The sequence below is a fragment of the Ornithorhynchus anatinus genome, unplaced genomic scaffold (assembly GCF_004115215.2).
Source record: "Ornithorhynchus anatinus isolate Pmale09 unplaced genomic scaffold, mOrnAna1.pri.v4 scaffold_93_arrow_ctg1, whole genome shotgun sequence".
Lineage (NCBI taxonomy): Eukaryota > Metazoa > Chordata > Mammalia > Monotremata > Ornithorhynchidae > Ornithorhynchus > Ornithorhynchus anatinus.
In genome coordinates, this window is record NW_024396943.1 from 281,869 (window position 1) to 300,847 (window position 18,979).

The following is an 18,979-nucleotide window of genomic DNA, read 5'->3' on the forward strand; positions in this document are numbered from 1 at the left end:
GCCGTCCCTCATGGGGTGTTGAGCTTAATGTTTGTTGCAGCTGGCATGGTTTTCCCTTCTTGTCTCTGCCTTCCTCGGTTTTGGTTTCCCAATTTCAGCTCTTAATAGGTGTCCTTAACAATCGATGAGGAGGTCACTGGTGGTGAAATTCACCTATGGGAGCAAGCGTGACTGAAAAGGCCAATGCAGGGCCCAGAATCCCAGCCATGGTAGGCAATCTATGGTATTTATTGAGCGCTTACTGTGGGCAGAGGACTGTACTATGCACTTGGGAGAGTTCAATTCGACAGTTGGTAGCCATGGTCCCTGCCCACAACAAGCTTACAGTCTAGAGGGGGAGACAGATATTCAAACCAATAACGGATATGGACACAAGTGCTCTGGGGCTGGGGGGGGGGGGGGTGACTATTGAGTGCCTAAAGGGTACAGACCCAAGTGCCCAGGCAACACAGAAGGGAGAGGGAGTGGGGGAAATGAGGGCTCAATCGGGGAAGACCTCTTGGAGGAGATGGGATTTCAATAAGGATTTGAAGGCACGGAGAGTGGTGATCTGTCAGATATGAAGAGGGAGGGAGTTCCAGGCCAGAGGGAGGATGAGGGCTCAATAAATACTATTGAATGAATGAGGGCGAGAGGTCAGAGGTGAGAGAGACGAGATCGAGGTACAGTGAGTAGGTTGGCATTAGAGGAGCGAAATGTGCAGGCTGGGTTGCAGTAGGAAATCAGCAAGGTAAGGTAAGAAGGGGAGAATTGACTGTTTAAAGCTTATGGGAAGGAGTTTCTGTTTGATGCAGAAGTAGACGGGCAGACGTGTACTTAACTTTTTTTTAGAAAAATGATCCGAGCAGCAGAGTGAAGTATAGACTGGAGTTGGGGGGAGACAGGAGGGAGGGAGGTCAGGGAGGAGACTGATGCTGTAGTGAAGGAGTGATAGGATGAGCACTTGGTTCAGCGAGGCAGCCGTTTGGATGGAGAGGAAAGGGCAGTTTTTAGTGATGTTGTGAAGGTAGATCTGACAGGATCTGGTGACAGATCAAACATGTGGGTTGAATGAGAGCAATGAGTGGAGGATAATGCTAAGGCTCAACTGTACGCTCCTTGTAGGTGGAGAAAGTGTCTACCAACTCTGTTGTACTTTCCCAAATGCTTAGTACAGAGTTCTCCACCTGGTAAGTACTCAATATGTACAATACGATTGACCAACTGCTAAGGGCTTGTGAGATAGGGAAGAGAGTGGTGGTGTCTAAAGTGACGGGAGAGAGAGTGGGAGGACAGAATTTGCACACAAAGAGGCTTGGAGAAACAGCGTGGTCTAGTGGATAGAGCAGAGGCCTGGGAGTCAGAAGGACCTGGGTTCTAATCCTGTCTCTGCCACCTGTCTGCTATGTGACCTTGGGCAAGTCACTTCACTTCCTCTGCCTCAGTTACCTCATCTGTCAAATGGGGATTGAGACTGTGAGCCCCATGTGGGACAGGGACTGGGTCCAACCTGACTTGCTTGTGTATTCCCACCCCCAGCGCTCAGTACAGTGCCTCCTTGTCTTTCAATCCTTATGAACCTTCTGCTTATAAGGAGTCCCTCTTTTCTTGATTGCCATACTCCACGCTGTTATATGCCTTAATATTAACAATAACAATAATAATTGTGGTCTTTGTTAAGCACTTAGTGTGTGCCAGGCACTATACTAAGCATTGCAAGATAATCAGGTTGGACCCAGTCCCTGTCCCACAGAGGGCTGCCAGTCTTAATTCCAATTTTCCAGATGAAGCAACTGAGGCCCAGAGAAGTGAAGCGACTTAGCCAAGGTCACACAGCAGATAAGTGGCAGAGCCGGGATTAGAACCCAGGTCCTTCCGACTTCCAGGCCCAGGCTCTATCCACTAGGCTGTGAGGCTTCTCGCCTTGGCGATCGATTCCCAGTTTTCAGTTGAGATGCAGTGTAGACTCAGGCTCTAATTTCCCGTGTCCTTAAAATGCTTCCGCTGCCCTCCTGGCTTTCGGTTTCCTGATTTTGGCTCCCCATTCGGCAGTGTTGGCTATCCTGCTGTTATGCGTTCTCCTCATGGGTCTCACCCAACAGAGCTGCGATTAAGAGGAACATGATTCAGCGCCAGGAGCCTGCCTTCGTTCCAGGACCCGGCTTGTGTGTGATTCTCCCGTCATCATTCGGTGTTGGGTACAGCCTCTACGTGCCGCCGACGCCACCGTTCCAGGAGGCAGACGTGGTGTCTGCATGGGGAGTCCGGGTCTCCAGGCCAGAGAGCAGGCTGGACGGCACCACAGTTCTGTGGATCTTTCGTGTGGCCTGGATCCCGATTCCAGGCTGCCTCCACCTTCTCTACGACAGCCTCCCAAGGAACATGCTGAGTTTTTATTGCCGTGTCATCGGTCGGCGTGCTGCCTAAGTACTAGAATTTGGTGAGAGCATTTAGTTTTCGGCTGTGGGCCCGGCTTCCCTGGGGCAGGTTGATCCGTCGCCTCGGTTTTCTTTAGACTTCTCGTCAGCCCGTAGCACCCGGCCGATCCCGTAAAGCAGTTCAAACTCACCGGTGTGTCGACTTGGAATGGACCTCTAAGGCCACAGTCACTGCATACAGGGGGCTTGAATGACTGTCACTACTGCTCCAAGTCTGGGGTTGGAAGCATTTCCCAAAGGGGCGGCGGCATATTCTGACCCCTACGCCCGAGCCTCTCGTTGCGTCCTCCAGCACAGCTGCAGAGAATCTGCTCAAAGGGACCGGGCCCACCGCGCCTCCCCGCTCTCCTCCACTGGCCATGGAGAACGGACGGGACAGGGTACCTACCCTCAGTTGTGATCCGGCCGGCCAGGCCGTCACGAAGTAACCTCTGGATGTCGATTAATTTAGCGGGACAGTCAAACTGGCTGAGGGACTTCCGGACTTCAGATGCACTGACAGTGTCAGGTGCTTGTGTACGGTCTCGGTGCTGCTCCCTGCCCCTTTCCCATATCTGTCGCGCAGCGAAAATCCAGTGCACTGCACCCCGCTGTGATCCCGGGAGTGTTCGCTCGACGTTACTCTTCAGTAGCCGAACCTGGGACCCCCTCCCGGCTAGGATCGTGCCAGTAACGGAGAGTAACGAGATGCCTCGGTGATTCCTGCAACCTGATCTTTTGCCTTTCTTCTCGAATATGATCACGACGGTGGCATCTCTGAGATCCCGTGGCAGCACCTCCGTGTTCCATATGTTAAAGAAGCAGGAGGGAGTTTCCGAGCTCAATCCACATGACCCTGCCGTGGGTTTCCGAGGTTGATCCCGTCGTGCTTTCCACTGGCCTCCGTTTTGCTCCAATCCCCAGGAACCGCGGGGGGCAGTGGGTGTGTGTCCTGCGAGGAGGTGGGATTTGGGGGTTTTTTGGTTGTTTTTGTTCTTTTAACGTCTGCACCATTTTCATCTAAGCAGCTTCAACGGGCCCTCCTTGCCGTTGTCCTGGCCTCAATGGCCGCCAGCCAGCCTGGTCTCCAAGGATTGCCCGTTCGCAGTCCAGCCTGCTCCTCGTAGCTGGGCTCCCTGTGCCCAGAGTTGGGGGGATGGGGGAAGACACCCCACTGGGGCAGAGTCCCCAAGCTCCAGGCTGGTCCTGGACTCTCCAGGAGCTTGGGGTTCAGCCGTCCAGGAGGTCTGAGTGCTGCTTGACCCCGCTTTGGCTCTATGGCTCGCCGAGTCTGCAGCGAGCCACCCGACGGACAGTCCAGCCCTCGGCCCCTGGCCCGGCCACGGCGCTCCATGCGTCTCTCGAGTCCCGCAGACTTACAGTGTTATCATCTACAAGATGCAGAGATGCCATGGTTTAGGCCTTGGCTGTGTCCATGAGGTCTTTCTGTTATTTGGGAGGTGAAAGACAGTGATGGATAATTACAAGCGGATATCTGGCACATTGCTAGGCAGAAGTAGACAACTGCCCTTTAGCTTTCCAGCCCCAGGAGGCCCAGTGGCCTTTTCCCAGGTTTCAGCATTAACCAATCACTCGACCGTATTGACTGAGCACCTACTGTGCGCCGAGCACTGTACTAAGCGCTCAGGAGAGTCCCATCAGTACCCCTAGAAGGCCACTGGGGAGTTTGGGACGATCGATCAGTCAGTGGTACTGATTATTATCAATACCATATTGATTGAGCGTTTACCATGTGCAGAGCCCTGTACCAAGCGCTTGGGAGAGTACAAGACAACAGAGGTGGCAGACACCTTCCTTGCCCACAACGAACTGCAATGGGAGAAGAAACAGTCATACTCAGGCACGTGGTCAGGCAGCATCAGTCCAGGCGCACAAACTGCCAGGAACTTCCTCAATGCGAGGTTCCTCAAGAACAAAAGTCTTGCGTCACAGAAGGCACCTGACCGCACGATAAAGTAGAAGGCACAGCCCCCACCCTCGAGGAGCTGACAAGCTGATGGAGTCAGACAGATGGACAGACAGACAGAGCCAGATGATTTCAAAACAGTGGAAGCAGGAGAAAGACCAGTGCTACAACTGCTGCTAGCAGGAGTATAACGGGATAAATAAAGTGAGTGCAAATTGCCCTAAAACAAGAGAAACGAGTGTGAGAGCGGTGGTTGGGCTGACATCCTCTGGGAAGAAGCTGGGTAACTGCAACCTCCCCAAATGATCAGTGTGTCAGATTTTGGAGCCGACATCACGTGCCCATCTGGATCGATCAATCAATCAATCCGTCGATCAGTGGAATTTAACGAGAGTTTATTGTGCAGAACACCGTACTACACGCTTGCAAAAGAGTACAATGAAATAGAGTTAGTAGAGGTAATCCCTGCCCATAAGGACCTTACAGTTGACAGGATCGTTATTTTTATTGTTTTTAATGGTATTTGTTAAGCACTTACTACGTGTCAGGCACTGTACAAAGCATTGGGGTAGATCCAAGCTGATCAGGTTGGACACAGTCCCCGTCCCACAAGGGGCTCACGGTCTTAATTCCATTTTACAGTTGAGGTAACTAAGGCACAGAGAAGTGAAGTGTCTAAATGTTCGGATGTTTCTTTCTCGTCATTATTGCCCTTTGCCCGCAAGCGATAAGCATCTTTGGCCCACCTTGGCCCCACAACCTCTTGTTTCGCCCCATGCTGCCCAACGACGACTCTGGCTTTGCCCTCCAGAGCCGGGTGGGGGCTGGGTGATTCTCACTCTCTCACCTGAGCCCCGTCTCTCTGGATCTAGAGGGTAGGTACAGGGAGATAAAGGAGCGAGCCAATCAGGTACTCAGAACCCCAACAGGAGTGCCAAAAACCGAGACTACTTCTAAGATGCTGTTGAAATTGAGAGAGCACAAGTGGAGAAAGAGAGTATCGCTGGAACCCACTGGAACACCACTGACTGCCCGGGTAAGTCAACCACTGGCGGGGCTTTTAGGGAACTGTGGAGAAAGGGGAACTCAGATGAGTGCATGACTCAAAGGCCCTTGACCAATTTCTTAAAGACTTAGCTGAGGCCCTTAAAGCTACTTAAAGCTTCAGATTCTAAAGTCCCTGTAGGGCTCTTAACTGCAAAGACTACTGCAGCATGGAAGCGGCGTGGCCTAGCGGATAGGGCATGAGCCTGGGAGGTAGAGGGACCTGGGTTCTAATCCCGGTTCCACCATGTCTGCTGTGTGACCTTGGGCAAGCCACTTCACTTCTCTGTGCCTCAGTCACCTCATCTGTAAAATGGGGGTTAAGACTGTGAGCCTCATGTGGGACAGGGACTGTGTCCAACCTGGTTAGCTTTGTGTAACAGTAATAATAATAATAATAATAATTGCGGTATTTGTTAGGTGCTTACTGGGTGCCAGACACTGTACTAAGCTCTGGAATAGACATGAGCTCATCAGGCGAGCCCCACATGGGGCTCACAGTATCTACCCCAGTGCTTATTCATTCATTCACACCTATTTATTGAGCACGTACTATGTGCTGAGCACTGTACTAAGCGCTTGGAACGTACAATCCGGCAACAGATAGACAGTCCCCGCCCAACAACGGGCTCACAGTTTAATTGCCTGACACACAGTAAGTACTTAACAAATACCATAAAAAAACCCAAAACACCAAAAACTATCGGTGGTTTTAGGCAGATTGACACACAAGCCATGTTGACACCCACTGCCTTGACTTCCTTTTCTTTACCCCCTACACTCCATTCACACTGCATTTTCCAAGGTCACCAACGATGCCCTCATAACCAAGACCCACAGGCTCTTCTCTGCCCTCATCCTCCTCAGCCCCTCGGCCATCTTTGACACTGCAGACCACCCCCTTTTCCTTAGAAGGCCATCAGGCCTTGGAGAAATAGCACAGAAGCCTAAGGGAAAGAATCCGGCCCTAAGAGTTAGGAGACCTGGGTTCTAATCCTGGCTGCAACATCTGCCCGCTGTGACCTCGGACAAGTCACTGCACTTCTCTGTGCCTCAGTTTCTTCATCTGTAACACAGCGATTCAATACCTGCTCTCCCAACCCCTTAGACTGTGAGCCCTGTGTGCAACAGGGTGAGACTGTGTCTGACTGGATTACCTTGTATCTCCCCCGCCCCCCCCGCCCCCGTGCTTGGCACATAGCAAGCATTTAACAAATTCCACTATTATTATTATTTCTGTTATTATTTCACTGGCAGTTCTCTCCTGGTTCTCCTTCCACCTCTTCATCCGTTCCTTCTCTGTTTCTCTGGCTGGCTCCTCTTCCACTTCTCATCTTGTAACTCTGGGATGAGGCTCTGTGCTGGAGACTTTCACCTTGACATCAGCACTCTTGGGGAACTGACTCGCTCACTTGGCTTCAGCCACCACCCCTGCACACGACTCCCCTATCTACCGCTCTAGCCCCGACCTCTCCGCAACTACCCAATCTCACATCTCCTCTTGCCTCCAGGACATCTCTGCCTAGATGGTCCACCATCACCTCCTGGAGAAGCAGCGTGGCTCAGTGGAAAGAGCACGGGCTTTGGAGTCAGGGCTCATGAGTTCGAATCCCAGCTCTGCCACTTGTCGGCTGTGTGACTGTGGGCAAGTCACTTAACTTCTCTGGGCCTCAGTTCCCTCATCTGTAAAATGGGGATTAAGACTGTGAGCCCCACGTGGGACAACCTGATTCCCCTATGTCTACCCCAGCGCTTAGAACAGTGCTCGGCACATAGTAAGCGCTTAACAAATACCAACATTATTATTATTATTATTATTACCTCAAACTCAACATATCTAAAACTGAGTGAGCTTCTCCTCTTCCTTCCTAAACTCCCCCCTCCCCTGGCTTTTTAATGGTATTTATTAAGCACTTACTGTGTGCCAGGAACTATTCTACGCACTGGGGTAGACACGAGGTTGGATCCATCCATTTCTCCCGTGGGGCTCAGTTTTAATTCCCATTTTACAGATGAGGTAACTGAGGCACAGAGAATTTACATGACTTGCCCAAGGTCACACAGCAGGCAAGCGGTGGAGCCAGGATTAAAACCCAGGTCCTTTGACTCCCAGGCCCATGCTTTTTCCACTCAGCCACACTGCTTCCCAACTTCCGAGAAGCAGCGTGGCTCAGTGGAAAGAGCCCGGGCTTGGGAGTCAGAGGTCATGGGTTCGAATCCCAGCCCCGCCACTTGTCAGCTGGGTGACTGTGGGCAAGTCACTTCACTTCTCTGTGCCTCAGTTCCCTCATCTGTAAAATGGGGATTAACTGTGAGCCTCATGTGGGACAACCTGATTACCCTGTATCTACCCCAGCGCTTAGAACAGTGCTCTGCACATAGTAAGTGCTTAACAAATACCAACATTATTATTCCCCAGTGCAGTTGAAAACTCTCCACCTCCACCCCACCATCTTTCCTGTGACTCCAGCCCAGAACCTGGGTCTCATCCTCAATTTTTCACTGCCATTCCGCTCTCTCATCCAATCTACTGCTGAATCCAACAGGTTCTACCTATCCGACATTTCCCGAATCCATCCCTTCCTCCAATCAGCTCGAGCTCTCATCACCTCCTCACTAGACTACAAAATCAGCCTCCCTCTCTCCAGCCTCTCCCCTGCCCAGAAGCATCATCCTCCCCACTTCTCAAACACTTCAATGGTTTCACACTTCCCTCTGCCCCGAGCAGAGATTTATCCTACCACATTTCTACTCTCAGCAGTTGATGGCGTTGGTCTTTCTCCTGCTCCCACTATTTGTGAATAGTTTCTATCTGCCCATCTGCCCCAACGGACTCTGAATATTTACTGTGCATGAACAGTGGACTAGGCACTTGGGAGAGTAAAAAAAAGGAAGAGGTCACTGCCCTCAAGGAGCTTCACCCCAATGGGTAAATATTGTGTGTGTGCGCAAGCGCATGCCCAGAAAGAACTGGTAACAGAAAGAATATGGAAAAATAAACGAATGAAGTACCTAAATTGATATACACATAAGTGCTAAGGGTGGCTTATGGAATGACATGATCGGGAAAGAATCGATCCATCAATCAGTGGTATTTATTGAGTGCTTACTATATGCAGAGCACTGTCCTGAGCACTTGGGAGAGTACAACAGAATTAGCAGACATGTTCCCTGCCTATAACGAGCTTATGGAAGAAGCAAAATGCATCGGGGATGGCCTATTGGAGGAGGTGGGATTGCAGGGGGCTTGGAAGACAGGGAGAGCTGGGGTCTGCCAGCTATTAAAGGGGGATGGACCTCCAGGCAGGAGGGAGAGTTTGGAGGTGGGAGGTGGGAGAGTTGAGAACGAAGCCCAGAGGGTAAGTGAGCTTGGGAGGAGCCGGTGGGGGGCGGTGTGCAAGCAGGGGAGTAACGGGTGAAGAGAATTCATTCATTCATTCAATAGTATTTATTGAGCGCTTACTATGTGCAGAGCACTGTACTAAGCGCTTGGGATGAACAAGTCGGCAACAGATAGAGACAGTCCCTGCCGTTTGACGGGCTTACAGTCTAATCGGGGGAGATGGACAGACAAGAACAATGGCAATAAATAGAGTCAAGGGGAAGAACATCTCGTAAAAACAATGGCAACTAAATAGAATCAAGGCAATGAACAATTCATTAACAAAATAAATAGGGTAATGGAAATATATACAGTTGAGCAGATGAGTACAGTGCTGTGGGGATGGGAAGGGACAGGTGGAGGAGCAGAGGGAAAGGGGGAAAAGAGGGTTTAGCTGCGGAGAGGTAAAGGGGGGGTGGTAGAGGGAGTAGAGGGAGAAGAGGAGCTCAGTCTGGGAAAGCCTCTTGGAGGAGGTGAGTTTTAAGTAGGGTTTTGAAGAGGGGAAGAGAATCAGTTTGGCGGAGGTGAGGAGGGAGGGCGTTCCAGGACTGCGGGAGGACGTGGCCCAGGGGTCGACGGCGGGATAGGCGAGACTGAGGGACGGTGAGGAGGTGGGCGGCGGAGGAGCGGAGCGTGCGGGGTGGGCGGTAGAAAGACAGAAGGGAGGAGAGGTAGGAAGGGGCAAGGTGATGGAGAGCCTTGAAGCCTAGAGTGAGGAGTTTTTGTTTGCAGCGGAGGTCGATAGGCAACCACTGGAGTTGTTTAAGAAGGGGAGTGACATGCCCACATCGTTTCTGCAGGAAGATGAGCCGGGCAGCGGAGTGAAGAATAGACTGGAGCGGGGCGAGAGAGGAGGAAGGGAGGTCAGAGAGAAGGCTGACACAGTAGTCTAGCCGGGATATAACGAGAGCCTGTAGCAGTAAGGTAGCCGTTTGGGTGGAGAGGAAGAGAATGAAGATGGAAGCAGTGGATAGTGGATAGAGCACGGGCCTGGGAGTCGGAAGATCATAAATTCTATCCCAGCTCCGCCTCTTGTCTGTTGTACCCTTGACCCTGCCAAGTTGCTTCACTTCTCCGTGAGGTATCACATCTGTAAAATGGGGATTAAGACTGCGAGTCCGATGTGGGACAGGGACTGCATCCACCCTGATCTGCTTGTATTCCCCGTGCTTAGTACAGTGCCCGGCACACAGTAGGTGCTTAATAATAATAATGTTGGTATTTAAGCGCTTACTATGTGCAGAGCACTGTTCTAAGCGCTGGGGGAGATACAGGGTCATCAGGTTGTCCCACGTGAGGCTCACAGTCTTAATCCCCATTTTACAGACGAGGTAACTGAGGCCCAGAGAAGTGAAGTGTTCATCCCAAGCGCTTAGTACAGTGCTCTGCACATAGTAAGCGCTCAATAAATACTATTGAATGAAAAGTGACTTGCCCACAGTCACCCAGCTGACAAGTGGCGGGGCTGGGATTCGAACCCATGACCTCTGACTCCCAAGCCCGGGGTCTTTCCACTGAGCCATGCTGCTTCTCTAATGTTAATATGCTTAACAAATACCACAATTATTATTACGATGATGATGACAATGACATCAGAAGGAGAGAGAGCTTTGTGGACAGCCTGGAAGCCACGGTGGGCTTCATTCATTCAGTCGATCAATGCACCCTTGGTTCCCCTTCCACCCCACCATGCCCCTGCTCTCCATTTCACCTTCCGTTGGGCATATAACTGAGGTAGGAGTCCAAAAGATGCCTACAAATAGTGCAAAGTAAAGCAGCGCGGCCTAGTGAGAAGCGGCTTGGTGGCCGAGTGAAAACAGGCTGGGCCCGAGAATCGGGTGACCTGGGTTCTCCCCCCCGGCTCTGCCACGGGTCTGCTGTGGTACCCCGGGTGGGTCACTTAACTTCTCTGGGCCTCCGGTTCCTCCTCTGTAAAATGGGGATGAAATACCTGTTCACCCTCCTCCTCAGACTGTGAGCCCCATATGGGACGGGGACTGTGTTTGACCTGATTAAACTTGAATCTACCCCAGCGCTTTGTACGGTGTTTGGTTCACAGTAACCACTTAACAAATTCTACTACTATTATTAATTTTTATTATTAATAATAACAGGAAACTGGGCAAAACTCTAAAATCCACACTCAAAAGAAAATCTTAATTAGGATTTTGCCTGACCTACCATTTGGGGCTCATGGTTTTAAAAAGAAGATTGAGCCTGAAAAAAAAAAAATCCAAAAAACCTAATTAATATTTTGCTTGTTAAATTTCCCTTAAAACGGTCCCTGCCAAAACAAATGATAGTTCTCTCAGAACAACTTAGCTCATTCGTGTGACGGACTCAGAACCGTCTCCGTCATCGTCTGGAGAAGCCCATTTAATTTCCTTTATATAGTACCCGGAAAGTTGGTCACTTTAAAATGCAGCCTAAATATCTTTTTCTGAGGAATGTCTCTTCTCCCCACTCTGTGGGAATCTGGAGTGTCTTGGGTAACCGGACCTCATGGTCGATCAGATCTTGGCACGTAGTGAGCGCTTAACAAGTACTGTAATTATTATTATTTTACCACCCGTGCGTGGTGAGAGCATTCTTCTCAATCCGACAAGAGAGCCCTCAGTGAGGGCACCAAGAACCCAACCCAGTCCTCAGAGCACAACAACAGTGTGTCCCAACTGAGCCAGGGAAGTGGGGAGTGGGGGGGGTGGGAGGGAGCGGAGGAACTTCTGGCCTGGCCCTAGAGCCCGGCATGGGGTAGAGGAGTCCCTGGGCTCCAGGGCCAGGTAGGAGAGCCATAGCCTCCCAGCAGGAGGCCAACTGCAAAACTGGAGTTACCACCTTGGTAGCCCCACTTCCAGCCTGCTGGCCCCCAGCTGGCTCCAAGGGGTAGCGCTGGCCCGCTACAGCCCCTCTCCCTGTCCCGCCGTTCCAGTGATTCTTACCTGGGCCCCCACGCCCAGCCCCACTTCCAGGGGTGGGGATCCGATGCACTGGTTGGCGGCTCGACCGCCCCACCCACTTCAAGTCATTGCGGAGAAGTCGGGGGACACAAGACGGTCCGACCCCAAACGCCAGGCGGCAACCAACCATCCACTGCCTCTCGGGTCCCGTCAACACCGCAGGGGGCGCTCGGTTGAGGTCAGGAGCCGGTCGGACCCAGGAGCGGCACCGCACCCATCCCGCGTGGCTGGAAACCTCTGGGAGCCACGGAGGCTACCCGACGGCCACTGCCCTCCTCCTGCCTGACCCCATGGGGGTACGGCTCCCTCCTCCCACCACCAACTGAGAGCAGAGGTAAGGCTGGAGCCCCGTGCAGCACCGGGGACCCAACCATCTCATTCTAACGGGTCCATACGCCTCCCCCCAGGCCCGCCACCAGTGGGGGTTGGGGAGGGCGTGGCCAACGTCCGTGGTTCTCTCATCGGTACCCGGCATGGTGCTCTGCACGTGGTAAGGGCCGCTCAATCAACCTTATCACCGATCGATGATAGATCACTTCACGTACCAGGAAGCCAAGCTTTCTTTAGGCGTTCCACTGGCCTCGTCAATGTAAATAACGGGCCCAAGTCAGGCTGCTCAAGGAGGAGGGGGAAGGCAGCGGAAAACGGAGCCAAGGAGACTCGAGTGAACGCTTCGGAAAGTCTAGGGAGGAGTCCCGGGGCCAGAGCAGAGAACTCCTGCCTCCCAAGCGTTGGCCAGAGGAAGAGCGGCTCCTGGGAAAGACAAGCCAAACCGGAGAGGCGGGACGGAGAAAAGGGACAGAAGGGAGCAGACGGGCCCGAGGGGTTGTTGGGAACACCTCGGGGACCCAGAACTCACCGACGTTGGTAGGGAAAATGTCTTCGGTGTTGATCTGAACCTCGATCCAGTCCATCAGGAGGTTCATGTACTGGGGGGCGGAGAGGGCGGTCGGCTTCCGGTACCGGTGCTCATCCTGCCAGCGGTACTCATACTTGGGGCCTCCGGACATAACCGGACAAGACTCCTCGGTGCAGTTGTCGCTGATGGTGCCGTAGATTAGGTTGATGCGGTTGAAGAAGTCCACCACGTGCACGGCCACCCAATCATTGGGCTCCTCGCCGGCCGGCAGCTGCACAGCCAGCTTCAGGTCCAGCCCCGCGTTCAGGGAGGCCTGGGCTTTCTTGTGGAGCTCGAACCGCTGCGTCCCCGGCTCGAACTTACGTTTGGGACGGAAGGTTCTGTCCTTGGTGAACACCTGCTTTAAGGGGTTGGACATGGCCTTCAGCAAGTCGTTCCCAGGGACGTCGCGAGCCGGGCCCCGGAGGAATGGGTCCTAGGAGGATGATGAGTGCTGGAGCGGGGCGTTCAGTTGGAGCCAAGCCCGTGGGACTGGACTGGGTTCTCCTGGCTCTGTCAACAGACCTGCAACACAATCAAAGGGAGCCCGGTCACTGGCTGGCGGCTGGCTCGGACCCCTCGAGCAGAGGCCGGCTGGCCGCGATGGAAAAGAAAATCGGTTAGGCGTCTCACCCTTAGTAGTCTCCAGACCCACCCACGCTCGTCGGGACACGTTCGGGCAAAGATTTGGCAGAACCTCCTCTGTGGCCCGCTCTGCCCTGGTGACTTCCACCCGCCACACGGTGCTGGGAGGATACTTGGGTGCCTTGCGGACCGTAGACCCTCACGTGTTGATCTGCTCCGCTTAGGCAGCTAGAGTCCCCAGAGCTCATCCCAGCCTCTCCCGGGCCACGGTTTCCCCCTCACCTTAACCCCCTGGGGCTGCCACCTGCCGAGGAGGTGGGTTTGCATCGATCGGGCCGAGCTGTCTCTGGCACAGGCCCGGGCAAGGTCAGGATGTTCAACCATGGTCCGGCAGCTGACGCGGGCATGGACTCCATCCCCTTCCTCCCCATTCCACTTATGCCCACACAACTGATCGCGTTGCTCTGCCCCACAGTCTACCAAGCAATCGATCGCCTGGCAGGTTACCTCGGAAAAGTCTCTTCACTTCTCTGGGCCTCCGCTTCCTCCCATGGAAAATGGGCAGAGGCTCGCTGCTCTCCCTCCTTAAATGGTGAGTCCCTTATGGGCGAAGTGACAGACTGCTAGCCGACTAGCTTGAATCAACTCCAGTGTTTAGCACGGAGCTCTGCACATAGTGCTAAATATATAGCTGTCCTTCAGATTCAAGGACGACTCCGCTGAGGGTGGAAACCAACCATGGATGCCACTGTGAAGGCCTAGGTGGGAAGCTATGGTCCCGGCCACTCTATGAGCAGAAAAAGGCTGCACAACAGCCTTCTGGTCAAAGTGCTGAGGGAAGCAGCATGGCTCATTGGAAAGAGCATGGGCTTGGGAGTCAGAGGTCATGGGTTCAAATCCCGACTGCCACTTGTCAGCTGTGTGACTTTGGGCAAGTCATTTAACTTCTCTGTGCCTCAGTTACCTCATTTGTAAAATGGGGATTAAGACTGTGAGCCTCATGTGGGACAACCTGATTACCCTGTATCTACCCCAGCGCTTAGAACAGTGCTCTGCACATAGTAAGCGCTTAACAAATACCAACATTATTATCATTATTATTATTAAAACATGCAACCTGGAAGAATTGACTACAGCCTCCTGTTTGCACACTTATTCATTCACTCATCCATCTTTCCATTTTCTCGTTCTAGTCAGGTGCGTTTTTCCTTTTTCCTCCTACCTATAAAGAATTCTGGGTCTGCTCGCCTCCTCTCCCTGCTCAACTTCAAGTTCCTCAGGGGCAGGGATCGCATCTACTAATTAGACTGTGCTCTCCCAAGCACTCAGTCCAGTGCTCTGCACACGGGAGGGGCACAGTCAATATTGTTGACGGACTGACAGAAGACCCGCCATGCACCAGAAAAGGATCTCATGCCACAGAGAACCCCTTGGGGACACCTATCGGAACAGTTACCCCTAAGCCAGAATATTTTATTATTATTGTTATATTTGTTAAGCATTTGCTGTGCTCAATCAATCTTACTTATTGAGTACTTACTGTTTGCAGAGCACTGTACTAAGCGCTTGGGAAAGTACAATACAACAATAAACAGTGACATTCCCTGCCCACAACGAGCTCACAGTCTAGAGTTGGAGGGACAGACATCAACATAAATAAATAAAATTACAGATATATACCTAAGTACTTTGGGGTTGGGAGAGGGGAAGAGCAAAGGGAGCAAGTCAAGGCGACACAGAAGGGAGTGGAAGATTAGGAAAAGTGGGGCTTAATCTGGGAAGGCCTCTTGGAAGAGAAGTGCCTTCAATAAGTCTTCGAAGTGGGGGAGAGTCGTTATCTATAGGATTAGAGGAGGGAGAGCGTTCCAGGCCAGAGGCGGGACGTGGTGAGGGGTAATACTTCCAGGAGAAGTCCACAGTGTTGTAGGCAGCTGAGAGGTCAAGGAGGATTATGATGGAGTAGAGACCGCCAGGTTCGGCGAGGAGGAGATCACGTGGCTTCTGTGGAATGAAGGGGACAGACACCAGATTGGAAAGGGTCAAGGAGAGAATTGGGGGAGAGGAACTTGAGATGATGGGTGTAGACAACTCGCTCAAGGAGTCTGGAGAGGAATGGTAGGAGGGAGATCGGACGATAACCGGAGGGAGCCTTGGGGGTCAAGAGAGGGTTTTTTTAGGATGGGGAGACGTGAGCATGTTTAAAAGCAGTGAGGAAGCCACTGGAGAGCAAACAGTTGAAGATGGCGGGCAGGGAGGAAGGAAGGGAGGGGCAAGTGCTTCAATAAGGTACGAAGGGATGGGGTCTGATGTGCAGGTAGAGGGGGTGGATTCTGAGAGAAGGGAGGAGAAGATTTCCTCTCGAGATACTGCTGGGAAAGTAAGCTTGCTGTGGGCAGGGAATGTGTCTGTGTACTGTTGTATCATACTCTCCCAAGCATTTAATACAGTGTGCTGCACACAGCAAGCACTCAATAAATATGACTTAATGAATGAATGAATGAGTGAATAAAAGAAAGATGGGAGAGTTGAAGATGGGGCAGGAGGAGGGAGGGACTGGAGAGGGGCAGGGAGGGTTTTAGGGAGATCACGCCTGATAGTTTCAATTTTCTCAATAAAGTAGATGACCAGGTCGCTGGGGCAAGAGATGGGGGAGGCAAGGGGACAGGGAGTTTGAGGAGGGAATTAAACATCTGGAACAACTGACGAGGGCAATGGGCCTGGGTATCAATATGGATGGAGAAATAATTTTGCCAGGCGGAGGAGAGGGCAGAGTTGAAGCAGGCAAGGATGAACTTGAGATGGACGAGGTCAGCCCATTATCTAGATTTCTGCCAGCAGCGCTCTGCGGCTCGGGGCACAGCAGCGAAGGGAGGAGGCTGTGGAGGTGATCCAGGGCTGTGGGTTAGTGGTACGAGATTGAAGCAGGGATGGGGGAGGGAGAGAGTTGAGTTCAGTAGAGGGTGGTGTTGAGGAAGCCAACTATTCCCTCTTCTTCAGTGTGTCTCGGGGAATGGGAAAAGGTGAGGGCCCCTCTAGAGAGAGCAGCAGGGGAGACTGTCATTTGGGGAGAGCCAGGTTTCAGTAATGTCGAGAAGCACAGCAAATGGGTCAGAAACAGGTCATTCATTCAATCGTATTTACTAAACGCTTACTGTGTGCAGAGCACTGTACTAAGCTCTTGGAAAGTACAATTCAGCAATAGAGACAATCCCTGCCCACAATGGGCTTGCAGTCTACAAGAGGGGAGACAGACATCAAAACAAGTAAACAGGCATCAATAGCATCAATATAAATAGAATTATATATACACATCAAAACAAGTAAACAGGCATTAATATAATTAGCGTTATAGATATGTACATATATAAACAAGTACTGTGGGGCGGGGGGTAGAGCAAAGGGAGTGAGTCAGGGTGATGGGAGGGGAGGGGGAGCTAAGGAAAAGAGGGGCTTAGTCTGGGAAGGCCTCTTGGAGGAGGTGAGCCTTCAGTAGGGCTTTGAAGAGGGGGAAGTGTGATTGGTTGGTGGATTTGAGGAGGGAGGGCATTCCAGGCCAGAGGTAGGATGTGGGCCAGGGTCGACGGAGGGGGAGGATCTGAATTCATCAAGAATGAATGAAGGGAGGGAGTAAAGGTTCCACAGGCCACCCTTGACTAAGGTTATAGCAGAGGAGTGGGGAGAAGGGACAGCGTGAGGGATAAAGAACTGGATGGGAGTGAGCTGACGGGCGAGCACGGGGGGAAGGGGGATGAAGGATGGTGCTGGGAAAGGAAGGAATGGCTTGAGGAGTGGGGAAAGACTGGATGGGAGTGAGCTGGAGGGGGGTGCTATAAGGGGAGAGGATGGGGGGGGCTGTTGGGAGAGAGGGACAGGGATGGGATGATTAAGGGACAGAGATAAGGCTGAAATCCCCTCCCTCCAATTTGAGTATACAGTATGGGTCTAACCCCCAGTTGGGGGTGGGAGGATTCATATCTGTAATTGATTTTAATGTCTGCTCCTAGTGGGCAGGGATCGCGTCTACCCACTGTTATATCAGACTCTCCCAAGTTCTTGGTATAATGCTCCACACACAGTAAGCGCTCAATAAGTATCACTGATTGATCTTTGCTCTCACAGCTTTGACTACCATCTCTACGCAGATGACATGCAGATCTACATCTCCGCCCCTGTCCTCTCCCCCTCCCTTCAGGCTCGCATCTCCTCCTGCCTCCAGGACGTCTCCACCTGGATGTCGGCCCGCCACCTAAAACTCAACATGAGCAAGACTGAGCTCCTCATCTTCCCTCCCAAACCCGGTCCTCTCCCAGACTTCTCTATCACCGTGGATGGCACGACCGTCCTTCCCGTCTCTCGGGCCCGCAATCTCAGTGTCATCCTTGACTCGTCTCTCTCATTCACCCCACACATCCTATCCGGTACCGAGACCTGCCGGTTTCACCTCTACAATATCGCCAAGATCCGCCCTTTCCTCTCCACCCAAACGGCTACCTTACTGCTACGGGCTCTCGTTATATCCCGGCTAGACTACTGTGTCAGCCTTCTCTCTGACCTCCCTTCCTCCTCTCTCGCCCCGCTCCGGTCTATTCTTCACTCCGCTGCCCGGCTCATCTTCCTGCAGAAACGATGTGGGCATGTCACTCCCCTTCTTAAACAACTCCAGTGGTTGCCTATCAACCTCCGCTCCAAAAACTCCTCACTCTAGGCTTCAAGGCTCTCCATCACCTTGCCCCTTCCTACCTCTCCTCCCTTCTCTCTTTCTACCGCCCACCCCGCACGCTCCGCTCCTCCGCCGCCCACCTCCTCACCGTCCCTCAGTCTCGCCTATCCCGCCGTCGACCCCTGGGCCACGTCCTCCCGCAGTCCTGGAACGCCCTCCCTCCTCACCTCCGCCAAACTGATTCTCTTCCCCTCTTCAAAACCCTACTTAAAACTCACCTCCTCCAAGAGGCTTTCCCAGACTGAGCTCCTCTTCTCCCTCTACTCCCTCTACCACCCCCCCTTTACCTCTCCGCAGCTAAACCCTCTTTTCCCCCTTTCCCTCTGCTCCTCCACCTGTCCCTTCCCATCCCCACAGCACTGTACTCGTCTGCTCAACTGTATATATTTCCATTACCCTATTTATTTTGTTAATGAATTGTTCATTGCCTTGATTCTATTTAGTTGCCATTGTTTTTACGAGATGTTCTTCCCCTTGACTCTATTTATTGCCATTGTTCTTGTCTGTCCATCTCCCCCGATTAGACTGTAAGCCCGTCAAACGGCAAGGACTGTCTCTATCTGTTGCCGACTTGTTCATCCCAAGCGCTTAGTACAGTGCTCTGCACATAGTAAGCGCTCAATAAATACTATTGAATGAATGAATGAATCTTCCTGGTACCCATCCTTCCTAGCAAGTGGTAACTCCCTTCCATCCCTTGGGCTGAGTGAGCCTGAGGCATCCATAAATTGAGTTAGCGGCTAGGAACCCCCACAACTCATTCAGGGCAGCCGCAGGCCAAAAAGAAGGCCGGCGCTGGCCACGCCTCCCTGCCCTTCCTGGTGACGCTCCAGGCAGCCGCAGGCCCTGTATCTTACAGGACCCCACCCTCCCACACAGACTATTGGGGAGCAGAAGGGGGAGCAAGGGGATGGGGGAATGCTCGGGTCTCAGGTCAGCGGGTCTCTCCCTGTGGGTTCTCCCGCCATTAAACGAATGAGTGGATTTTATAAATACGATTGGCTGATTGATCAATTTAAGGCTGATGAAACTTCAGCCCTTGATAGAGGCAACTCCCTTTTCCTCCCTCA

General features: G+C 52.3%; 1 protein-coding gene across 2 annotated transcripts in view; it reads right to left on the minus strand.

Moving 5' to 3' along the window:
- MOB3A (MOB kinase activator 3A) overlaps positions 1 to 18,979 on the minus strand; it is a 34,887-nt gene that overhangs the window by 12,583 nt on the left and 3,325 nt on the right. The window contains exons 2-3 of one of the 2 annotated variants that reach the window (XM_029057397.1): positions 12,566 to 13,129; positions 1,831 to 3,787 (exon numbers count right to left, since the gene is read on the minus strand). In XM_029057397.1, coding sequence (XP_028913230.1) covers positions 3,672 to 3,787; positions 12,566 to 12,983 — 534 coding nt within the window. In that variant the 5' untranslated portion in view covers positions 12,984 to 13,129 and the 3' untranslated portion in view covers positions 1,831 to 3,671. Of the gene's footprint in view, positions 1 to 1,830; positions 3,788 to 12,565; positions 13,130 to 18,979 lie in introns of those variants that run through there. The other variant, XM_029057396.2, reaches the window with a different exon arrangement.